Source organism: Anarrhichthys ocellatus, unplaced genomic scaffold (genome assembly GCF_004355925.1).
Source record: "Anarrhichthys ocellatus isolate YVR2014 unplaced genomic scaffold, GSC_Weel_1.0 scaffold2, whole genome shotgun sequence".
Taxonomy (NCBI): domain Eukaryota; kingdom Metazoa; phylum Chordata; class Actinopteri; order Perciformes; family Anarhichadidae; genus Anarrhichthys; species Anarrhichthys ocellatus.
The window spans coordinates 13,567,612-13,583,386 of NW_022280032.1; the positions used below are offsets into that span (position 1 = coordinate 13,567,612).

The window sequence follows — 15,775 nt, forward strand, 5'->3', positions numbered from 1 at the left end:
TATTTGACCATCGGCTGTCTCGGCTGCAGAACGGTACGAAACAGTTTGATATAAATCACTGAATTAAACCTGACCAATTAAAGATTGAATGAATTAACCAATTACACAGCAGAGATAGACATTGTTATCATGACATGACAGACCTATGTAGATATTCATGTGTACTTATTGGCATAATAAATAAATTAATGGATAGGATCAAACTCAACATTTCATCACAGATCAGTTTCCTGTGTGAGAGACACAAAGGACAGGGAGGGACTTCGAGCTTACACAATTATTGTATAAAGACACACTATAGTGATTCAGTAATGTGACATGAGTTTTGTATGAACAACAAATGCGCACAAAACAGTTAAACAAGTGAATTTGTAAATGGTTTTCAAATGAAGGGAATTTTTTATGCTGAGGTAGATTAAATTATATTTATAGGAAATACAAGGATTGTTAAGACCAGGATAGCATATCAAGTAAAAGTTTCTTTGGATGTTTATTTAAATTGGATGCGTCTCTGTTGCCTCAGGAATGTAGATGTTCGTTGGTGTGGTCATAAAACATTGTCGGGCCAGCCTTAATGATTTGAGTGCCATGATTGACCCAAAGTCCTATCTTGACATTGTCCAAGCACATGGTAAATTGAGAGTCTAACCACTCAGTGACCTATGGGTTCCTGAGGGTTTATTTTTAGTTTATTATTTCAGATTATGTCATAGACATTTCAGTTTTATCAAGAGAATTCTGTGAATGTCCGCTACAGCAGAGCGCTTCAATGAAAACAAGTATTACTACTGAGCCTTTCCAAAGGTTACAGCTGACATGCTTGATCTTCCCATCACAAGTCGTGGCAATTATTTCTCTAAGGGTCAATTTTATTTCAAATTTGAACTTTATTTCAATTGCCTCATACATCGAAGCACATTCATGAAGTTTGACCCCTGGATTTAACCCATCTGAAGCATTTAGGAGCAGTGGGGAGTAACTTGGGGTTCAGGGTCTTGCTCAAGGACGATCGGACATGCTGAGAAGAGGAGCCAGCGCTCCACAACAGTCACAAAACGTTTGTTTGAACACTTCATCTGTGAACATGGTATTCCAGAAATTATGCACAGAGTTCAAGAACGTCAATTTCAGTCTGGCCTAGTACAACGTGTGTGTCAACTGCTGTGCATCTAGAATATATGAACCAGCCCGTATCATCCTCAGTGTGACGGCATCATGATAGATGCTACAGAACTGTCATTGATCAGTTAGCCAAGTCACTTTAAGAACAGCCTAGTGAGTGGGATGACTGCCTTAACCAAGTTGCTTTGGCTTGAAACACCAGCCCTCACTCTGCAACAGGTTTCACTCCATCCTACCTCACACATGGTCATGAAGCCAGGATGCCTGCCAACCTGCTGTTACCTAGAAACACACCATCTTCATCTACTCCAGGTTCTCCTGCTGTCTATGTTGCACAGTTGACCGAGAATCATCGGTCAGTCTTTGGTTCTTCTGCATGGGACAGGGACTGTGCCCACAAGCAACAGAAACAAAGGTATGACAAAAGTGGCAAGCACACTCCCTGTGGTTCTAGAGACCTCGTGTGGTTAAATGACCCCACTACATCTAAACAAAAACTGTCTCCTCTCTGTGAAGGCCCCTTTGAAATATTGGAGTGCCTCGGATCTGATGTGGATTCTCCTGGAGTGCCATACAAGATTCATTACCTCTTGGATCAGTCCCAGATTGTCCATTACAATCATCTCAGATCTTACAATGCTCCTGTGCCGGATCATGGACATAAGTCCCCTGTTTGTGATTCAACTTTGCAGCCCTAACTACCTCGCTTAACTGTCAGGTGCTTTGCCCTTTAAACCTGTTAAGTCTGCAGCAAGGAAGAGCCACAACACACCTGGCTTCAGCAGTTACCAGTATTTTCATTTTAAAATGAACTTATAACGGCTTATAAGTGGATCCTCTTAATGGAGTCTGTCATGGTGCACCACCATGTTTCTGAATTAGCCCAGAACAGACAAACCAAACACTGGCCTTAGAAAGTACCTTCCATGTTTTTGTGCTACCTGAAGACCACTGTAGTTCTCCAACATGTGTGTGAAATTGCAGTACCGTGAGCTGCAGAGTGCAAAACCGTAGTACCGCCAGCCACTTTGTGACTTCGGTTGCAACTAAAGTAGTGTTATTATGGTGAGAATAGCCTCTGAGTGAGGCGAACGAGGGTAACACGGTTTTGCGCTCGGCGGCTCACGTTACCCCAGTCTTGGAAATGGAGTGAGCGGAGGGGTATTCAGCTAGTGCAATCTGCAACCACACCTCTAGAGGCCTCCAAATCATACGCACTTTGCCTTTAAGTAGATTTTGATGATGTATTATTGTATTTGCCTACTTTTGGCAAGGCAATATTGCCACCTGCCTTGATATCAGGAGGATCCTCCACTGAAATAAAGACTGCACAATTTTTGAGAGAAGAAATACATAATCTGCTTCTTAAAATTTAAAGTTGAAAAGCTATTAAACCCTTTGCTCAATTCAAGACACTCAGAGGCTTTTCTGCTACAGCCTGACATGTTTCTGGTATAATGCTGGCTAATGTGTGCTAATGTTAACAAACTTCAGATAGATGCTGTTGAGTAACAGACACTACTGAGCATGTTTGCTGATTTTGACTCTTCTATATTTGTGCTACTGTTATGCTACATTTTAGCATATAACAGATAATAATTTCACTGTTGTTATTAAAAAAGTAAAGCATGAATTAAACAAAGTGTTCCTTAGCAGGTGGCATGTTATATTTCTGCTTGTGGTCATGTTCCACTGGCTCTCAGCTTCATGCTGTTTTTAAAGCAACTAACACCAGATAATCTTTAAATTGAGGGGAAATGCAATGTTATGCTGTAATTGCAACTTGTAGCCTTAAAGGCAAATATTACATATTCTTTAAGTTGAGTTATTTAGAATAGATTGGACTTATCATAAAGCAACCTTTTTGATGAAGGCCTCTGGAGAATAAAAGGAGAACTTCAGGAGAAAATAATGAATAATAGTGAAAAGGAATTGGTTGGTTAAAAAGGGTTTGAGTCAGAATATCATTTGGACTACTTGCAAAGAGCGTATAAGTAAGTGTGACTCAGCGTTACATCGCAAAAATGCTATAGATTTCAAGAGGATTTTTAGAACACAATTGACTTCAGCTTGGTTAATATTTTTCCCAACACCTGATTTTAAAGTTAATTTATTAAACCAATGACAGTTGGAGAGGTTTGTGTTGGCAGTTCTCCCTCCATAAAGGGAGCTGTATTTAACATTCTGAACATTAATACAGCAGCAAACAAGTGTTTTCTATGTAAAGATATAGTGGATTAATGTCTACCTAAGCAAATAATGGTGCTCTCCCTCTTTGTATTATATATTATATTATAAGCTTCTCCTTATTTTGTTGACAAAGTCAGGCCGGCTTTTAGTGCATGCTAGTGCATGTGAGCGTGCCCGACTGGTCACGGCTGCACTCTGAGCTGGTCTTATACAGCGATAACAGCTGATACCGCTATAGCAATTATTGATTCTAGATTGCTGCAAGAACTCTGACGTGTAAGCTTGGATTGTTTTTGTTTTCTTCCATTAATCTCCATTGTGGATAATGAAGACAACATCTAGCAAGCTGAAGGAAGGCAATGTTCTTTTCAGTAAGACAATCAAAGCCCTTTTCACTACAAATATCACGGCCTATTGCTGCAAGTAAGCTGAAGCCCACTTTTAGTATGGCAACACTTCTAGGACCTAGTGGTTTGTCTCAGTGTCCTCTGAACCTTCGAATGTTTAGTTAGGTGCAAGACAAACTGCTAACTAAACCAAATCGGAGAAGTCACGTGAATTGTGCACGAGCAAAATAAATATTTGGTGACAAATAAAGCTTGAGGCCACAAAGAACTTTGAAAAGGTTTTCGTGACTTAAATTGTCAATAAATACTTTAATGTCAAACTGACAATCACCCCAGTGCTGATTTGACAGGACATTTAATCTCCCTTTCTCTCCCATACAACTGACCTTGTGAAGTAGCAAAAAGGCTTATCAAATCATACCCCTGAATAATATATATTAAGAAAATGACATAATACACCCCTGAAGCTTTTAAGTGGCTATTGAAAAGATGGGAAGTTGTAATTAGTGGTTATTTGACCTCAAATGAGGGGTTTTAAAACATCTTAATATTATGGGAAATTGCCCAATTCCCTTAGAAATGCCATTGCTTGTAGTCAGGCCAAGGCAAGGGCAGCTTTATAGCAGACGAAAAGCATTAGAATGGCATTTTAAAATAATTAGCAAAAAAAAAACTACATACAATCATTTAAGTTTAGTTGTTTTTGAATGAAAATAAATAAAATAAAATGCATACAATGAGATCAAATACAAATGGAATAGAGCAGAAATACAGTTACAGAGCAGTAACAAGTTTGTATGATCCCCAAATGCAAAATAAAAAGAGGAAATAAAAGTAAAGTAGAGATACTAGTCAATCAAATGCACAAGAGGAACAGTGTTGTCTGAACATGAATTCAAAGATAGCCCAACATAGCTACACATAGGTAGCCTAGTTTATAGTTTTGGTAACCTTTTTAAAGTTTCATTCGTAAGTTTGTACTGCTTTCAAGCTTGCAATACTTGTACATAGCTATTTAACTATTGCAGGAACATAGGCAAACTGAATCCTGTCTGAAACTTTAGTCAAATCTAATGTAGGGTTTTGTTGGACAGAGTGTGTCACGTCTCATTTTAAAAGCGTATCATGTTGGGCTATTAGCAACAGCCAAAATAAGGTGGTTATTTAGTAGTCAGCAAGCTAGATAACCAGCATACTGTTACTGAGCATTACATCCAAAGCCAAGATGGAGAACATTATTAACTAACCACATTATTTTGTAGGTTTCTTCTATCCTAGGCCAATTTTCAGATTTTCTGTTGCACTCCTGAACATTGTGTGAGGTTGAGTAAGGCTGAGCTTATTATTTTGCACTTGTGTGGATAATAGCTCACGTATTGGACAGAATAGATTTTGTTTTATGCACATTTAATTTTATTCCAGCATGAGAAAATGTATGCCCTGGTTAAAAAAAATATTTTCCTATCACACACTCAGAACTGACACAAATAGAATTCCATCAATCAGTAGGCTACCGCAGTGAGGTATGCCGATAATAAACGATAAAGAACGGTGGTATTGATATCAGTAACATAGCATTGGGTCTAGTGTGAGGTTGGTTAACAAATTCATTCAGTAGGAATAAATCAACTTAGCTGCAAGTATTTACAAAACATTACACTATCATAATTATTTTATTTCCCTATGCCATTGTACAATTGCCAGTTATTATAACTAGATAATAAAAGACCTTCACCTTTTTCATCTGTAACCTCACAAGTTATGTAATACTGTATGTATGTATTTTGTAATAAATCTACAAAGTCTTCCTGTATTTTGGCTCCCATTAACCTTCAGAGCATGTTTGTCTTGCAGTGGATTAAAAGCTCCTCTGTTTAGGAAACTGAAACATGGTTATGTTTTAAAAAATGTGTTCATAATGGCACAGCTGCAAGGTATACACATGAACAGACCTATTGAGCTGAGGTGCATATTATGGCAAAGTTTGTTACAGATCCAGAGAAAAGATCAATATGTTTGCCATTGTCCACTAGCAAAATAAACATTTGGTGAGAAATAACTCTTGAGGCCACAAAGACCTTTAAAAAAAAGGTTTTTGTGACCCAAATGTATGACTTGCCAACAAATACTTTCATGTTATCCAACCCAGTGACCTGATCTAATAGGACACATGTGTCTGATCTTGTGAAGTTGCCAAAAGGCTTATCAAATCATCCCCCTAAATAATATAAAAAACATGACATAATACGCCCCTGAAGCATTTAAGTGGCCAATGAAAAGATAGGAAGCTGTGATTGGTGGTTATTCAGCCTCAGAGGAGGAGTTTTTAAAACATTAAGCCTAGTCACGTATAAATGTGGCAGCATATATAACATAAATTGTACACCTGGGGAGTGTCCAGGTCAAACTTCTGTTGAACCATGGTAAAATGCTGGAGTGTACCCTCTTTAGTGGCACTAGCACTGCTAGGGTGCTTAATCCATACATACCCTTCACTTGCAGGCCATAAGGGCGGTCAGACAATCCAATTACCAGAAAACCCTTCACCAGGGTGGCCTCCTTGGAAACCTCCACATACTGTATCGAGCCATCCACCATCGTCTTCTTGGCCACCGGCTCCTCCACCAAATCCACATGGCCCTCCATGGAATCCTTGGCCTCCAAAGCCAGACCAAAAGCCACATTACCCTCCCCATCCCGGTCATCATCATCACGATGTCTATTGGAAATTACAATATGCACATCATGATCAGGCGACGCAGAACCCGAAAATCCCACTGACACTGTCCAACCAAACGCCGATTCCTGCCCAGAGTTGTGACGTCGCATTAAGCGTGAGAATCCCATGTGGAGGTCCTGATGTCTCTGCTGATGGATGCAGAGCCATAAACTGCTGCTTTGAAGGCCAACATTGCTACTTTGGAAAGGCAGGTGAGTTTTTGAAAAGAATGTCATGCAATGGACTGTAATGGAGGATGCAAAAAAGGTGTTCTACATATTTAGCCTGTCTTTGTGCCACCAGTGACCGTTCAGTGCACCAAGGACGGCCAGTTCATTGTTGTAGTGGCAAGAGATGCCACTCTGCCCAACATTGACCTCGAGTCAATCACACTATTGGAACAAGGTACTGGCTGTACGCATGTGGACTCTAATTCAGCCTTTGCCATCTTTAACTTTCCTGTTACCGACTGTGGCTCCACTGTGATGGTAAGACCTCGATTTTCTCAACTTTTCAACCAGTTAAGAAAACTTTAAATAAGGCCTATGCAAATTTTTACCCCACAATGCCATTTTCTTTTACCTTTTGTAGGAGGAGCCTGGTGTTATAATCTATGAGAACAGAATGTCCTCCTCATATGAAATGGGAGTTGGGCCTCTTGGAATCATTACCAGGGACAGTCAGTATGAGTAGGTGATCATTTTTTAAAGTAATTTTGTAATATCTAAATATCAGATCTGACCAAGCAACATAATGCCAGTTTTCTCTTTTCAGATTGCTCTTCCAGTGTAGGTACATCGGCACCTCTGTTGAAACTGTGGTTGTAGAAGTATTGCCATTACTGAATCCTCCTCTACCAGTTGCTGGTCTGGGACCCATCAGAGTATACCTGAAGTTGGCTAATGGACAATGCAGTGTAAAGGGTTGTAATGAAGGTAAGTGGATGTCTGTCTGGCACAGCGCTGCTGTATTTGTAGATAGCTGTCATACTAACTGGTCACTGCTCTCACAGTGGATGTGGCCTATACCTCGTACTACACGGAGGCTGACTATCCTGTGGCCAAAGTACTGAGGGACTCTGTATACGTGGAGGTTCATCTCCATGAAAAGACAGATCCCAACCTTATCCTGACTCTTGGTCGCTGCTGGACAACCACAAGCCCCAACCCTCACAGTCTGCCCCAGTGGGACATTCTGATAGACGGGTAAATAAAACACCAATTTAACACTGCCCTGCTTATGACAACATGTTCTATCATTTTTGTCAGCGTTAACACTTTACACTATGAAAACACTGACTTCCTTTTTTAATTTAATTACAGATGAGTTGCCTTCATGTCATTTTCTTTTCATCCAGGTGTCCATACAAGGATGATAACTACTTGACCACACTGGTTCCAGTCGGTCCCTCCTCTGGTCTGGACTTCCCCACTCACTACAGACGTTTCTTCTTCAAAATGTTTACCTTTTTGGACCCCAATTCAATGGCACCCCTGAGGGAACAGGTAATGATTTAATTTACTGATGATAAACTGCTGCAACTAAATATATTTGTATTGCTCTGCTTACATGGTTTTACTTGTTCAGGTGTACATTCACTGCAGTACAGCTGTGGTCACTGCTTCAGCGGGCTACTATGAACCAGTATGCTTCGGAACAACCAAGATCAAAAACAAGAGAGATGTCACGGCTGTGGACCAGAGAAAGACTGAGCCGAAGGTTGTGGTTTCTGTGGGACCAGTCAACATGGGTGCCTCTGCGGAATAAACAGCAGTGTCGATCTCAAGAATTTAGCTGAGATCAAGTAAAAGATTTGAAAATATTTGCATATGACATACTGTATATTGTAATGAATGCAAAAAGACTGCAAAAGTGTGCCACAAAAAAAAAAAAATTTGATCCCCAAAAATATTGTACACACATTTGTATTAAAAGATATTGGCTTTGATGTGCTATAAATACTTTTTTTAGATCATAATTCCACTGGCAGTAATATTTCACTTCCTCATTCTCAATTTCCCCGAGCTCACACGGCAAACAGATTCTGTCCTCTGGAGTGGAATTAAACTTCCCGGTCTCTAGGGCCAACGGTCATGTTCCTGAGCGTAACTGTGCACATATGGATATTTGTCTTTTGTTTAAGTTATACTTCACATAAAGTTCTGCACTATAGTTATTCCTTATGAGACAATACGTTTGTAACTTTTGTTTACACCATATATCAACAGACCATTTGTCTCTATGCATTAAAATCAGTTTGGTCCTAATCCCCTTAATATCAATGACATATTGTTCATGTTAAACAGAGATTTCAAACCCTTAGCCCAGGGATGACCATGCAAAATGTCCCAATGAAATATCTTTTTAGTCTCTGATCAGACATTTTCACAAAATCGAATAGAGGTTCCCAACTAATGGCCAAGTAGATTTGTGAACTCCCAATAAGGATCTAATAGCTCTGTGATGCACAGTGTTACAACTTGTGTGGTCACGGAAACCCCAAACACCACAAACATAGTCAGACACAGGACACACGCATGAATTATAGAGTTGTGTATAAGTACAGAATGTCAGATTACCACATGGTTTAATTTTATTCAGTTCAGATACCAGTGCTCTTCCTGCTGACTGAGCTAGAACATTGACAGCTTTTTTAAATGTCATGCGCTCGTCGAGAGTAATGCCAAGATATGTATACTGTTCAGAGTATGATAGAACTGTTGAACCAAAGTTAAAAACAATTGAACTTCTCTCTAATGATTTTTGTCTAAAATGTACTATTTGTGTTTGGTCTAGATTCACCACTAGTCTCCATTTAATAAGTGAAGAATACAATGTATACACACAGCTAATAAGACTTATACCGTATAACTGAGAGGCAGCTTGGGGTAGTTTATTGAAGATTTAAGAATAGGATTAATAACAATACTGAAACAACTCATACAACACTGTCAACAGCCTCGGCGTCTGCAACACTTCTTTTGAAATATCTTTAATTCCAGTAGCTTTTTTCAGTTTGCATTTATTTATTACCTTTTTTACCTCTTCAATAGAAAAATGTGCATTCAGAAACATAGTACGATTATTTACATCAGCTTTAATTTCAGATTCCATTACCTCTTTTAAACTTGTTATTTCCTTTTAAAAGACATCATCAAATTAATTGTTGCAGCCAGAAAACAAATCTGCAAAGTCCTTTTCCAATTTTTGTAGTCCAACCCCTAAAACAGAGCTGCACTCGCCGTTCTAACTCCATAGGTATTTCCCGAAGCTTTCTGGGTCCCAATCTATTAAACTAATTTCAAAATGTTGTACGTAATCAATATGCAATGAAAGCCTCGATTAAATTTAGGTTTCACAGTACGCAACATCTTATCAAATTTGTTTGGCTTTTCCTTGAATTCTATCTTCAGCCATTCACACAGGAATTTGTACTTACGTCTTAGAAATGATTTTTCAGCTGTTCTTAGATTGTCCCATAAAGTCTGCAAATCTTGGTTCCAGTGAGGTTTATAAGATTTCTAAAGACTTTATGGCTGTTACATATTCTGTTAACACATGTAGCCTATTCAACGCTGTATAGACACAGTCACTCAATGTATCATACTAAGCGTCCAGATCCCTTTGGCTGTTTTCAATACATCCCAACTGCTCAATAAGGCCCGGCAATATGACATTAATTAATCAGGGTGTTGCCTTTGTAATGCAGTTTTTCTGGTGTATGGTGTGAATCATCTTTCACAAAATAAGGTCTTACTTGAAACTTTAACATTGTTAAAGAATGGTCAGATATTTTACATCTATCCTCTCCCCCTAATTTCTCATAAAGATACAGAACCTAACACAATTATTTAAGCCCTCGTGTGGGGCAATAATATAGTCTACCACTGCTTTCCCTTTAACTGAAACTAAAGTGAAGTTATCCTTGCTCAAATGTATTCTCCCATTCAGCACCCAACATTTTGACTCCCTCAAGAACTCAATTAATATTTCCCCATAATCATCAACAGTGCTGTCTAAATTATTTCTGTTACGAATAATATCCGCATCCTTTATACATTTGTCTAGGCTACTATTTCTCCACCGTATTCTGTTCCTTGAGTGAAGGCAGAGAGAGCACAGCCTGTAAAAGGAGCTGCAGAGTGAAAGTGTTTACGTTTCTACCAGTAGATGGCAGTATACCTGTATTTAAACCACAGATTTAGTTATATTTACCTGCGTCTTTGTTAGTTATCTAGGTTATTGATACAGATGTGTTTAATGCTGTTTATTTCATCTGATATTTGATTTTTATAGTCAATTTGCAGCCTAGTTTTATACATCATGTATTTACTTGTTATATTTATGTCATTTAAGAACCAAACATGCCAACATGGAAGTGTGAGCATGTGGTGATCATGAGGCAATAAATAATGACAATCATGTTCGGATGAAGCGCCATCTTTCGAGGGGTTGTAAGAGACTATATCTTTGTCTATGTACAAAATGTTTGATATATTTGCAGTTTTAAATGTATTTAGCATCTGTAACCCTGCATATAGCAATGGTCCTCCATTACAACAAACTGTACCTCACCATTTGAAATAAATACAGGACACTGAGCATAGCACCAAATTATAAATTGTGCACATTTTAATTTTACTTTAAATTAACTGAATCTTTTTGGGGTACAAAAAAAATCTTCCTGAACTCATGTTATCCAAAGGTTTTAAAGAAATCTCAAGTCTCAATCTCAAAATCTCGATTTTGTCTAAAGTAGAGCAGTGAATCTTTAAAGTACAGAACATAGTGAAATCTCTACGGTGAAAGAAAAAACAGAAGTAAAGAAGTATAAATATACTGTTTGGATTCATACGACTTGTTTTGTGACTGATGCAACACAACACATACTGTATACAGCCTTCAGCATATGTTTTATTTAAACAAGTCCTGAATGTTACCGTGTTCTCATTGTTCAATAAACTTTCAAACATCCTGCAACACTGATTAAACAAAAGCTTTGAAAGCGTAGTTCTGTAACATGTAAGACTCGAATGGCATTTTACAGTTTATGGTTTCATTATATGTAGCCTGATCCAGGTTTCTCAGCTGCACTTGACACTTGAAACTCAGAATGTAATGTCGAAACTCCAGCCTTCAGATTCGCTGAGCAACATGGAGAAGCATTAGGGGAACGTTCGGGTTGAGAAGTAATGCTTTGACACATTGTGAGAGATTTATGCCATAATGAAGCATCTGTGCCCAAAGGATAGATGTTGACATACTTGGATTTGAGAGTGACAATAAGCAACATATCACAGTAACTATCAAAATATATAGTTGTGTGAAAAATATGTCGTGTATAAAATGTTATTCATAGTGAATCAATAAACATTACAACTGGAAGTTAAGTTAATTGCAATGAAAATACAATATTTATTGTAATAATTTGGATTCTGTATCAAAAGTATGAGTCACTTTCCACTGAGGTGACAATATAACCACAAGAGGGCAATGTGAATTCAGAGGAAAAACTGGAACTGTCACAAAAGTTCACCAGTGAAATATCCACAGTCCACGGTTTAGATATTAAACTGGACTCGACTTTAAAGATCACAGCTTCGATCACATGTGTTTGTTCATTTGTGCAAGCTGAACAGAGGTCGATTAACTAAATGCAGATTTAGTCACAATGTACAGATTTTCTGATCCATGTCAGTTGACAGTGAAACACCTCTTTGTCACTTACAGATCACAGTTGATCAATGATTGTCTTGCAAGTGAAATTTAAGCACATTTACACTCTTTAGGAGCTTTTCTTCTCTGGTAGTAAAGTTAACTTTTGCAGCAAGTACAACAGTAAAAAACACTTTCTATCAAAAATTGAAACATGGACATTATATCTGAACAATTTCAGGCACTGGTGATAATAGTGCGTTGCCTTTAACAACAGAGCAGGAGAGTCTTTGTTAGTTCATGCGTTGTGGGTCCTAGCTACTTAAGTATATGAACATGGGTTTACCAACAATCACATTAAAGAAGAGAAACTAAAGAAAAGAAACAAAGACTCCCGTTACCAAAAATGTGTACACTAAACTTGTGAGTCCTCTGCTGCTCTTTTCCTGCTCATGACTGCTGACACAGGAAACAACGTGAGCCATAACACCTCAGCTGTGTGCGTTCACTCTTCTCCTCTCTCCGTCAGTCAGACTTGTCCTTCTTTTTGCCTCCTCCTATGGGAACTCTGCTGACCACCGCGGAACCAACAGCAGTCACTCCTCCGGCTACAGCACACACTCCTCCGGCTACAGCACACACTCCTCCTTTAACTAGACCCACTCCAATCCCAGGCAGAGCGGCTACAGAGCTGACCGTGGTCTTGGTGAGGTCCAGACTCTTTCCTCCTATCCACGTCACACCGCCCACAGTCGCTCCTAAAGCTCCCTTGGTGGCACCATACAAGCCCCCCGCCAACCTGCCGAACATGCCCGGCTGCGCCTGTGGATGGTCCTTGTTGGCGTCATCTGGTTTAAGACAACAACAGCAACACTTTAAGATCCAATATTGCACTTCTGAATAAGTAAGAGGACAGAAATGCTCCAAACTAGGGCTGCAACGAATTATTATTTACTTTTCACTTAACCGTGACCGGTTTTTTCTAGCGTGATATCTAAATAGTTGCCGATTTATTTTCTGTAGATGGACTAATTGATAAATGAACTAACATATTGCATCTTCACAGGCCTTTACCACCAATATGTCGCCCATGAAAACGATATAACCGTGGTACACAAGATTCTGCTAAACTATCCATGACACTACAGATGATCTTCATTGATTTATCCGTTTCTTCTTTGTTTGACTAATTAAATAATAGTTTATCAATTTGAAATGTCGGTGAAAAATATAAACCAAAATTTGCCAGCTTCAAATCACTCAGGTATTCAATTACAATAATGTAAAAACAAAGAAAATGATAAAATCCTCACATTTGAGAAGCTGCAAATGTTTAATACTGTTGCTTTCATGATTAATCGATAACAGAAGTTGTTGTTGCTCAACTGCTCATTCCAGTGCTACATTAAACAAGGTTTCTTCTCTACTCAGTTTAGATGCTCGCATGCTCGTTGCAATACACCATATCTACAATACAATTGGTGACTAAAGAGGAAAGCATGAATGTTTGAAAACATTTTATAAAAGTAATAATTAGTCGTGTAGGGTTGCAAATGACGATTGTTTTCAATATTGATAAATAAGTTGCCAAAGAGCAGAACAGTTAAACTGTCTTTAGTAAAGGACGGACACAGTTCTGCCTTATAGGAATACCAAACTATTGAATCTGCACATATTAACTTTACCAGAAGCTGATTACTGCAGAAACAGCTAATCCCATATGTGAAATTCAGAATCGTGTTTCCATATAATTTGTCGCACGTCTAGGTCTTTTTCTGAAAACAGGATCCAAAACCTTTGAACACACTGGGGTCAATAAACCGACCGTCGCAACTAAACGTACCTGCAGCCACTGGCTCATCATTGAGGTATGCAGGCATGTCCTCAGGCACCTGCTCTGCCTGACTCATCTCTCTGCAACAACAAATGACACAGTCACCCACAGACACAGTGATACATAATGAATGAAAGATATGCAGTGTTGGGGAACTACAGGGAAAGAGATTCTGTGTAACATGAAATGGTTTCCCCCCTGCCATCTTTGTGTAATTTCTGTTATGATCTTCACCCTGTAAGAGATATGTGCCTGTGCTTGTTGTTGTATATATATATCCATGTGTTTATTTATGTATTGCATGATAAGAGAGCAACAGTAGAACAAAGAAACAAGACTTTGGTTTTCATTTTATCCCTTAAAATGTGCTCCTTGTTCTACTTTGTACATGTATGAGCTGCTGTAACGTTCACACTATAAGTATGACAAGGCTATAAGCTCCATATGTCATTACAAGAGAAAATGCTGACAGTCTGTAGAGAAAGCCTTTTTAAAGTAAATACCTAGGGATGGGAGGTGTGTGTGTGTGTGTGTGTGTGTGTGTGTGTAAGGACAATAACAGGAGCTTGCTTTAAGTGTACTGCTGATTAAACAAGGCAGACCTGTTCACGGTCTGCCACAGAGCTGTTAAAAACACACGATAAACACAGGATATCTTAACCTAAAACAACCGATGCTGAAAAACTAAAATTTGAAGATAGGAGTCTTCTTCTGGATTTTGGGAAACAGAAATAAACAAAGTCATAAACTGACAGTTTGAAGGAATCATTTTGAAGGAATCTCCATATCATATTTGTCCTTGCAAAGTCAATGGTGCCTTGTTATGAAGTTATGAAAACTGCTCAGACGAAAGTGTTATTCCTTCAGTCATAACGTTTATTGAGTAAACAATGAAGAAAGGAGCGCGCGTGGCAGCTGCGGTGACATTAACTGATGGGTAAACAGCATTATCACCATGTATACATCCGTGTTAGGTTCAAATTAAATATATGAATATAAGTAGTCGGCATGTAAAACTTGTGCTACGTAACGTTAGCTAACCTACAGCATTAGTTTCGTGGCAGACTGCGTTTCCGTGGACGTTAACTTGAGCTATAACGTCGAACGAGAGGCAGTTCAAACATACTTGCTTACAAGTTTGTCGAATGTAACAATCGGTGCTGTCTCACCGTGAGAGACAGGAAGGGTTGGACTTGTAATTAACACGCGGAACTACGTGGTTGTTTTGTCTTTAGTCGCCATAATTAGCTCATCAGACACGTCACGTCTCCCCTGAAACACTGAACGGCGCTTAAACGATCTTCCTTCCACCGCAGCTCGATCGACATTCATTAGCGTTTACATTTCTGTCCCGATTACACACTCACGATCGAGGGAGTTTGCGTTGAAACTGATTATCCAGATACTATGGCTCAGTGTTGTGTGGTTCCACACGCTCTCATCGCTGACTCTCGGTACACAAACGGAAACAAAAACGAGCTAATTTAGCACTTACCTTACTTTTTATGTGATCCACTGTAACGTCACTGTGCGCTATGTGCGGGACTTTCTGCCCACAGTAATACTGATCAGGCTGCACGGACTCTGATGATGTAGCTGCTGGTGGTTACGCTGACTTGTGATGTCTGTGTGACTGTATTTTAAAGGAGGACCTCAGTCTCCACCCATACAAACACACAGAGGACGAAGCTCCAGCTGCTGGCTGCCTTTACAAAACCACATGTGCATTTAGGCACTGTATAGTTGTTATTGTCTGGTTAGCTTATTGTTGTTCAGTATTTTAGATCCTGCACTAACACGGGGGCTTTTATTGTACTTTTTTTTTGTTTAATTCAGAATGAGTGTAGATGTCCTGGTGATGATTATGAACAACTGTGGGAAGCATCGCAGGGTGTAGTAATCAGAAAA

At 39.0% G+C, this 15,775-nt stretch overlaps 2 protein-coding genes across 4 annotated transcripts; one reads left to right on the forward strand and one right to left on the reverse strand.

Annotated features, from left to right (window-relative positions):
- The first annotated feature begins 6,293 nt into the window (after positions 1-6,293).
- On the forward strand, positions 6,294-8,145 carry LOC116389215 (zona pellucida sperm-binding protein 4-like). Its single transcript, XM_031857729.1, has 8 exons — positions 6,294-6,359; positions 6,473-6,590; positions 6,682-6,866; positions 6,970-7,067; positions 7,153-7,313; positions 7,391-7,562; positions 7,736-7,883; positions 7,966-8,145. The coding sequence occupies exons 1-8, from the start codon at positions 6,294-6,296 to the stop codon at positions 8,143-8,145; spliced, it is 1,128 nt and encodes a 375-aa protein (XP_031713589.1).
- A 3,127-nt stretch (positions 8,146-11,272) lies between these two features.
- tmem263 (transmembrane protein 263) lies at positions 11,273-15,557 on the reverse strand. Of its 3 annotated transcripts, none has more exons than XM_031864443.1 (3): positions 15,368-15,557; positions 13,877-13,947; positions 11,273-12,881 (listed from the first exon to the last, which is right to left on the reverse strand). In XM_031864443.1, the coding sequence occupies exons 2-3, from the start codon at positions 13,941-13,943 to the stop codon at positions 12,559-12,561; spliced, it is 390 nt and encodes a 129-aa protein (XP_031720303.1). In that variant the 5' UTR covers positions 13,944-13,947; positions 15,368-15,557; the 3' UTR covers positions 11,273-12,558. The 3 variants fall into 3 exon arrangements, with proteins under 3 accessions (XP_031720303.1, XP_031720298.1, XP_031720290.1); XM_031864438.1 differs by having other exon boundaries at positions 15,363-15,557; XM_031864430.1 differs by lacking the exon at positions 15,368-15,557 and having other exon boundaries at positions 13,877-15,345.
- Between the last annotated feature and the right edge of the window lie 218 nt (positions 15,558-15,775).

Bases quoted from the DNA above. Each gene is read 5' to 3' on its own strand.
- LOC116389215 (XM_031857729.1), top strand. From the start codon at position 6,294: ATGGCCCTCCATGGAATCCTTGGCCTCCAAAGCCAGACCAAAAGCCAC. The intron at 6,591-6,681 runs GTGAGTTTTTGA...TTGTGCCACCAG, and splicing joins TTGCTACTTTGGAAAGGCAG to TGACCGTTCAGTGCACCAAG. The intron at 7,314-7,390 runs GTAAGTGGATGT...CTGCTCTCACAG, and splicing joins TGTAAAGGGTTGTAATGAAG to TGGATGTGGCCTATACCTCG.
- tmem263 (XM_031864430.1), bottom strand. From the start codon at position 14,072: ATGGCAGGGGGGAAACCATTTCATGTTACACAGAATCTCTTTCCCTGT. The intron at 12,882-13,876 runs GTACGTTTAGTT...GTCTTAAACCAG, and splicing joins TGATGAGCCAGTGGCTGCAG to ATGACGCCAACAAGGACCAT.